Genomic DNA, 8,840 nt, shown 5'->3' on the forward strand with positions numbered 1-8,840 from the left:
AAACAATACAACAAAAATGTATGCGTGGTAGTGTTTGTGTGTACCCTCGCAGTTCCATGAGATGTTTAATATTTTCTTAAGTCAATTTTTCTGTTTGTTTGAGTAATTGGACATTGGGAAGGGAGTTCCATGCGAACATGGCACTGTATAAGACTGTGCGTTGCCGTGAATTCGTTTTGGACTTGGACTGTGAAGAGACCCCTGGTGGTATGTCTTGTGGGGTATGGGTGTCTGAGCTGTCAGTTATTTGATTATGCAGACAATCTGGAATTTTCACTACAGTAATGCTTCTCATAACTACAAAAGAAGCAATCTCTCGTTAACCCTCAACCAGGAAAGACTGGCATGCATGTTGTTGCCTCAACGTAATCAAGATTAAGGAGATGATTGTGGACTACAGGAAAAGGAGGACCGAGAACGCCCCCTATTCTCATCGACAGGGCTGTAGTGGAGCAGGTTGAGAGAGCTTCAAGTTCCTTGGTGTCCACATCACAAACAAACTAGAATGGTCCAAACACACAAAGACAGTCGTAAAGAGGGCACGACAAAGCCTCAAAAGTTTCTACAGTTGCAACATCTAGAGCATACTGACTGGTTGTATCACTACCTGGTACAGCAACTGCTCGGCCTCCGACCGCAAGGCACTACAGAGGGTAGTGCGTACAGCCCAGTACATCACTGGGGCTAAGCTGCCTGCCATCCAGGACCTCTATACTAGGCGGTGTTAGAGGAAGGCCCTAAAAATTGACAAAGACCCCACCCCCCACCCCAGTCATAGACTGTTCTCTCTCTCGCATGGCAAGCGGTACCTGAGCACCAGGTCTAGGACCAAAAGGCTTCTCAACAGCTTCTACCCCCAAGCCATAAGATTCCTGAACAGGTAATCAAATGGCTACCCGGACATTGTGTGTGTGTGTGTCCCAACACCTGCTGCTGCTACTCTGTTTATCATATATGCATAGTCACTTCAGCAATACATTCATGTACATACTACCTCAATTAGCCTGACTAAACGGTGCCTCACTCCTGTATATAGCCTCGCTACTGTTATTATTACATATCGTCTGAGATTCCAAAGATTGGAAAGCTTCTGCGGTTAAATGAAATAATGTAAAATAATGTCAAAAATCATGTAAAAACAATTATTCACTGTCTTTTTACTGTATTTTATTTCCTTACTTATCTATTGTTCACCTAATGCCTATTTTTTTACTTAAAAATTGCACTGTTGGTTAGGGCTTGTAAGTAAGCATTTCACTGTCAGGTCTACACCTGTTGTATTCGGTGCCTGTGACAAATAAACGTTGATTTGATTTGATGCTCGTTCTGGTTTCTACTGGGCCACATACTTGCCTAAAATCTGTTTACATCTCACCATCTACTAACGTAAGCATCATCAACACAGGGAAAAGGCATTAACGAATAAACAAATAATAATTATGCATGACTGAATTGCTGTCATCACCACCAATGGTGAACAAAAGACCTTTCTCTCAGCAATAGTTTTTTTTAAATGTCCTACCTAATTCTGTGGACTATTCTGATGCCAAGCCTTTGACATTCTACCATCAACAGGTTGGACTGGTCTGACTTCCAACACATAGCAGGAAGAAGTCTGGGAATTCACCTCCCCAAGAGCGTTGGACCTTGGTGTCATGCAGAAGGCACAGGACAGGTGTGTGTTAGTATGTGTGTGTGACAGGGAGAGGTGACAATACTGTGGAAAACAGGAGTGGAGACTGTATTGAAGCTACCAATCTGCAGATATAAAACACTGATCTATAGAGCCTGTGGATCCGCTGCAGCCTGGGGTGGAGGCCTGAGACTGAGACCACCACTATTCTGTCTCTGAAATCACAGGTGAGCACCACCGCTAAATACTCTAGTGTTACTCTAATACAGCTTGGTTGCTGGTTCTGATATCATCTTGGTTTCTTCTCAATTCCTAAGTCTTCATAGCTGAGAGGAGGCACTGATGTGGTCAAATGTTGGAGCTACTGATAATAATCTTGGTACTAACGGTATCTCTATATTCTTGTGTGATTTAGGGTCATATTTCCATTAAATGTCATACAATTATTCAATACAAAAAGGGGATATGGAATTTAATTAGGAAAAAATGCCCAAAGTGGAAGAAACTATTTTCCCTATTTTAGTTCTGTAATATGTCATTATGTAATATGTAATATATTTATATTATTTAATTCGATTCGCAATCCATAGCGCAACCAGCCATTGGTATGTCAACACACATGGAGTGATGGTGTCGCTCTAGATTGCTCTCAAACTGTCTGGTGTCTCAGAAACAAATTGCTGTTTGTGGTCACATATGCCGAATACAACCTTACAGTGAAATGCTACAGTGGGTACCGGTACAGAGTCAATGTGCGGGGGCACCGGTTAGTCGAGGTAATTGAGGTAATATGTACATGTAGGTTGAGTTATTAAACTGACTACGCATAGATAATAACAAACTTTAATGAAATAATAAGACAAGCACAATATTTTTACTTTTAATTCACATAGGAAGTAGCCAATGAAGGACCATATACAAATATACAAGACAGATCTCTCAGAGATTTATAGTAGATTCATCAACGCCTGAAACAGCATAATAAAAAACATGACAGAAACATGAGACACATATTTAACATATATATTCTATACTATATAGTGGATCTCAATGACATGTTGAGCAATAAAGTAGCCCAAAGATATGTACACGTCTCACAGGACCAAGTGTGCGACTGGGCCATGTTCAGTCTCTGACTCTTCTCCACTTTCCTAGCTCGGTAGGGCACATCTGGCACTTATTCAGCAGTCTTTACAGGAGGGCGAAAAGTTACACAACATTTAGATAGAAAAGTACTGTGTATAACATGATTTACCAGTAAGCAAAATAGGGAATAATATTGGGTTTCTCTGTTGGATTTCTATCTGCAGTGTGAACGCTTCACCTCACTGAATGCATCCCTAGTCTATGATTGGTCTGTTTTCTCCAATAGAAAACAATACACAACAGTTAAGTAAAAGTATAGGAAACAGTGACTGCATTGATCAAGCCTCTGATCTATGCCGTGACCACAGTCAGCTCAGTGGCAATGTTTGCTGATTGTGACAGCCTGGGTGTTGACACTGGTACCACTGTGCCAGGGACAAACATGGTTGAGTGATCAGTCAAACAACGGATTTAACCGTGATCAGTCAAACAACCTTAGTCATCATCATCAATGAGTTATATTTGGGAACACCGATTGGCAGTCAATCAAGAGACTGTGGGCCCTTAAAGACCTGTTGAAATGCATACAGTAGTCAAACATGTCGTTTTATTTGTCCGTTCATCAGTCAAACTCATTGTTTGATTTGTAGTCAAGCCACGGTCAAATATGTTTTATGTGCATTGTAAATATGTTGTGTACAGAATGTGCACAGCTGTATCCGGGCATAAGCTACATGAGCGGTCGCTCCCCGACCCAAAGGAACTCAGTCAGGGTTTCAACTTACTGTTGCGAGTTAGAATATTAGAATTTGGTTGTCCGTCAGCAGTTCGTCTCTTGTTTTGTTAGTCACTAACGATCACTTGAATAGCCATGTCAGCTAACAATTTTTAGATTGATTAGTTAGTCGAGCCAGTTATCTAAACTTGTAAACCCCATGGCAAAATGTGTGGAACTGCAGAAAAAGTGCTTTAAAGATCTCGCTTGGGGACCCACCTGTGTATGTGGTGATAAATTATTGTAAAATACTGTTTGGCTATTATGAAAAATGTTAACTATGAACGTCAATGGTGCATGAACAACATGATGCTGTTGTCTTCATCGGGATATTGTGTAAACGTTGTGGTAATGGTGTGGTTGCGTCGTGTGTGTGTGTGTTCACAGGCAGACATCATGGCCCAGGCGCAAGAGGAGAGACCCTCAGAACAGGAGAAAGAGATGGGAGAGGAGACCTTCCTCAAAGACCTCTATCAGTACATGAAGAAGAGAGATACACCCATAGAGAGAATACCACACCTGGGCTTCAAACAAAGTGAGTGTACTGCACGCAGATAAACATAGGCGCACACACACACTGCATGCACTCACACACACACACACACACTTCATGCACTCACACACACACACACACACATTGCATGCACTCACACACAGCAATTGTTGACATCTCTCAGACAATGTATAGCTGATATTCTGTATATTTGTTCTGTGTTTCTAGTCGATCTGTTCATGATGTACAAGACTGTGAAAAGCATGGGCGGCTACCTCCAGGTAAAACAATGTCAATCATTTCCAACGCGTATTAGGTTTCAGTTTTTCCAATTTAAAATAGGTGTGAGCAATTCATGTTGCAAGTCAAACCCCAGAGTTCACCGAACATCCTGGAAAGTTGGTCTTAAAAGGAAACGTTCTTCACCAGTTGTAGAACTATTGTAATGGGGCCACATTCCGAAACGTTCTTCACCAACCCTCTCACCAGTTGTAGAACTATTGTAATGGGGCCACATTCCGAAACGTTCTTCACCAACCCTCTCACCAGTTGTAGAACTATTGTAATGGGGCCACATTCCGTGTATGTTTTTGTTACAACGATAACATGTTAAAAAATTAAGCTGAATTTCTACCAGGTAACGACCCAGCAGCAGTGGAAGCAAGTATACAACACCCTGGGAGGAAACCCCAGAAGCACCAGTGCAGCCACCTGCACCCGTAGACACTATGAGAAGTATGTCAAAGAAAATGTATCATACATCTTATATGTATGTGTGCGTAGACGTGTATGTGTGCGTAGACGTGTATGTGTGCGTAGACATGTGCGGTTGTGCACATGGCTGTGTGCTCGTATGTCTTTGACACAGATATTTTGAATACTACCAGGTAGAGGCCCTTTCAATACAGTATACGTGTGCAAGTCAGTGATGTGTGTGCGTGGCATGTTTTAATTGGTGCAGTTTCAAAAATGGCCTTTGTGTTGTCGTAGGCTGCTTCTGGCATATGAGTGTCATGTAAGAGGAGAAAACTACATGGAGGTCCTGCCCCGGCACCAGCAGAAGCGTTTACATTACAGCAGTCTCAGTGAGGAGGAAGAGTGCCCCAGCACAGCCAAACGTAGCATGGCATATGGCGCTCTCCAGACTTCCCAGCAACAGGTACACTAACAAGCAAACATACACACACCCATAAGCATGTACGCACACACACTGACAAGTGCCCGCGCACAGATGAAGACAGACACAAAGGCTACGTTTACAGAGGCAGACCAATTCAGATTTTTTTTACCCACGAATTGTTCTTTTGACTAATCACATCAGATCTTTTCACATTAGATCTTTTTCAGAGCTGATTTGATTAATCAAAAGACCAATTAGTGAAAAAAAAAGAATTGGGCTGCCTCTGTAAACGCAACCATACACACTAATACACATATGCACGCACACACACACACACACACACACACACACACACACACACACACACACACACACACACACACACACACACACACACACACACACACACACACACACATACACACACACACACACACACACACACACACACATTTAAATGAATTGACTGACTCATTATTGGTATTTTCTGCTCTCAGAACCCCCATCATTTCCTGACAGACTCCAGAGTGAGGATCATCCCTATGCCTGCACACTACCATCCAAACTATCACCACCCTAGCCACCCCACTCTGCCCCCCTATGTCCACCCACCTCTGACCCCCAGCAGCCACCTCAGACCCCAACACCCATATCTCCCCTCCCCTCTGGGGCAGACAGAAAGGGCCAAGCTACCTCTGGAGCGCTTGCGCCTCCTGGCCAACCGGTACAAATGCTCCTCAGACTGGAATGAGCCACTCAACCTCAGTTGCAAGAAATCTTGCCTAGAGTCAGGCGGTCAGCCTGCTTCGTCCTTTGCCCCTCCTCCCTCCAACAAATCCCCAAAGTTTTTGAATATGCCCTCGCCGCTTTACCCCACCAAGGAGATGGCTAAAGACGAGGGCTGTGAGACGCCGGAGGGGAAGTCACCCCCCGAGAGATCCTACCTCTACCCCTTGGCAACCAGAGATGGCTATGTCATCGACCTCACTTCCTCCTCTGGCGGTTCCTCCCGCAGCCCGACTCCAGCCTCCAGCCCAGGCATCAAGACAGAGTCCCCCGTTTCCTGTCCACTGCAGAGTCGCAAGGCCAGCGCCCCCTCCATGGTCCACGTCCCTAGACCCCTGAAGAGAGAATACCCAGATTGGCCCAGGAGGGAGAGGGGAGAAAGCCCCAAGCACAGTCCGGGGCCTCTCAATCTCAGCTGCGCTCTGCCCAACCCCCCCAGAGAGACAGGGGGAAGGATGGAGATCCAGATCCCGCTGGCGCTTCTCCAAGACTGGATAAAAGGAGGCCTGCTGTGTGGGCCTGCTGGTTCACGGCCTGGGGCTCCATCCCTGCAGGGTCCAACACCACCAGAGCCAAGGGAGAGGACACATACCAGAACCGACATCTCCCTCGCCATGGCGAACCATGCTGACCAGGTCTTCCACAGCCCTCACAGAGACCAGGATAGGAGCTCTGGGTACCTGAGGGAGAGGAGTCTGGAGAGGTACAGGAACCTGCCTAGCCCCACCACCACCTGCCCTACTTCCAGTCACCGCCACCCCATGGCGCCATACCAGATCTCCAGCTACAAGGCTCAGCTATCAGGGAGCACCCTACGTAACCCAGCCAGCAGGGACTTGTACCCCTGGGAGAAACAGGAGAACACCAGGGGGCCCTACCACCCAAGTCCCATGCAACCCCATGATCTACGGGACATAGCCCAGCCAATCCCCTTGAAGATCCACCCCAGCAGTCAGTCTCTGGAGCAGGATGATGTAGGCCCCACATCCCTAGCCTGTAGTACAGACACATCCCAGGGAATGGTGGAAAACTCTAGGAAGGCTTTGATGGTGGACCCCTCATCTTCCTCTCTAATACCACTGACAACTGAGGAGTTCATGAAGTTAAAGAGGCTCATCTCAAGCTCCTCGTGAACAGAATGCAACAGGCCAACACTCCTGCTAATTTACAGAAAACAAGATGCACTCTGGGCAAAAGATGTAACATGTCAATGTTGACATTGGACGCTTGGAAAAGCACGCATTACTGTACATACAATATTGCATAGAGAAATGCCCCGACACAACAAATATACATGTATAGAGTACTGTTTCAGTTATGACACACAGTTCAAAGGGCATTGTTGCACTTTTGAAATACTACAGAATATGAATTGTCTGTTAATATTCTGTGTTTTTATCCTTTGAAGCTTGCTAACAATTTATATTTACAATTTACTGGAGTGAAGTTATTATCCAAAATTTATTATTTTTGTGCCTTCATCTCTGGGATTTGTTTTGAACATGAAGTAGCATTGAAATAAATATTATTATTATACTGTTATTATAAGTTTAATAACAGTCACGAAACTACAGGTTTACCACGTAGACAGAAAAGGTACATTTTGTGGGTGTTGAGAATAGTGAGCCATACTGTTTTGAGGAGGAATAATTATAATTGTAATAATAATTACAGTATATACAAATAAAATGTAAAAGAAAAGTTTTATTATGAAAATGTGAATGTTTTTATATACACTGAGTGTACAAAACAAATTACTGACCAGGTGAATCCAGGTGAAAACTATGGTCCCTTTTTGATGTCACTTGTTAAATCAGTGTAGATGGAGAGGAGACAGTTAAAGGAATTTTAAGCCTTGAGACATGGATTGTGTGCCATTCAGAGGGTGAATGGGCATGACTATATATATATATATATATATATATATATATATTTGTAAAACATTTTTTTCCTATTCTTATTTTACGACAAGTAATGTTGGCAAATATTTCACACAATAAATATTCTGATCGTTTTTTCCTTATTTTCTTCTAATCTTGTCAAACCCCTAACCAAGGTGGAACTTTGAAATGGTCACAACAGTGAGAATGTGTTATTTGTGGCTGTAACATAAATGAGATGCCAGGCAGTGTCAGTGTGAAACTCCATGCTAACTACAGTATATTCCTCAGAAACATGTCTGTACAGCAGCACCTGTCTGTTGACTTTGGACCGGAGTTTGTTTTGCCAGATGCGTAATTCCACAGGGTTTATTTTACATGGAATGTATAATTGCGTGTTTAACAGGACATAGCCTTAAACACAGGTTCTCCCAACAAGAGCTTTAGAGAAAGAAATTACACTCAGAAAAAAATATTTTTGTACAGATGGAACATTTGAGATCTTTTATTTCAGCTCATGAAACATGGTACCGACACTTTACATGTTGTGTTTATATTTTTGTTCAATATATTAACCCTCATTACTACAAACATATTTTACATACACGGATTACCAACTGGGGTCATTATGACCCTGATAAGAAACTATTGGTAAAAACAACAATCACAGAAAAATAGCAACTTTTTTAAACATCGGACATGTAAATAAGGTGCAATAGAAAAACAACCAAAACAGACTTATTTTATAAAAAACCTGGCTTAGTTCTCCTTACTTACATACCCCACAGCCAGCATTAGCATCAATGCTAGTGAATCAATGGGACTGGTACATAGAGCCTATGGAAGGATGTTTCAAAAAGCAGTCACTTCAAATAAATGTTATAGCAACATAAATACCATAACAAGTTGAAAACATAGGAATTATGGTATTTATACAGTGCCTTGCGAAAGTATTCGGCCCCCTTGAACTTTGCGACCTTTTGCCACATTTCAGGCTTCAAACATAAAGATATAAAACTGTATTTTTTTGTGAAGAATCAACAACAAGTGGGACACAATCATGAAGT

General features: G+C 43.0%; 1 protein-coding gene across 1 annotated transcript; it reads left to right on the forward strand.

Annotated features, from left to right (window-relative positions):
- The first annotated feature begins 1,584 nt into the window (after positions 1–1,584).
- On the forward strand, positions 1,585–7,907 carry LOC135544664 (uncharacterized). Its single transcript, XM_064972453.1, has 6 exons — positions 1,585–1,860; positions 3,882–4,029; positions 4,216–4,268; positions 4,625–4,722; positions 4,978–5,146; positions 5,605–7,907. The coding sequence occupies exons 2-6, from the start codon at positions 3,891–3,893 to the stop codon at positions 7,024–7,026; spliced, it is 1,881 nt and encodes a 626-aa protein (XP_064828525.1). The 5' UTR covers positions 1,585–1,860; positions 3,882–3,890; the 3' UTR covers positions 7,027–7,907.
- The last annotated feature ends 933 nt before the right edge of the window (positions 7,908–8,840 follow it).

This window comes from Oncorhynchus masou, chromosome 8, assembly GCF_036934945.1.
Source record: "Oncorhynchus masou masou isolate Uvic2021 chromosome 8, UVic_Omas_1.1, whole genome shotgun sequence".
Lineage (NCBI taxonomy): Eukaryota > Metazoa > Chordata > Actinopteri > Salmoniformes > Salmonidae > Oncorhynchus > Oncorhynchus masou.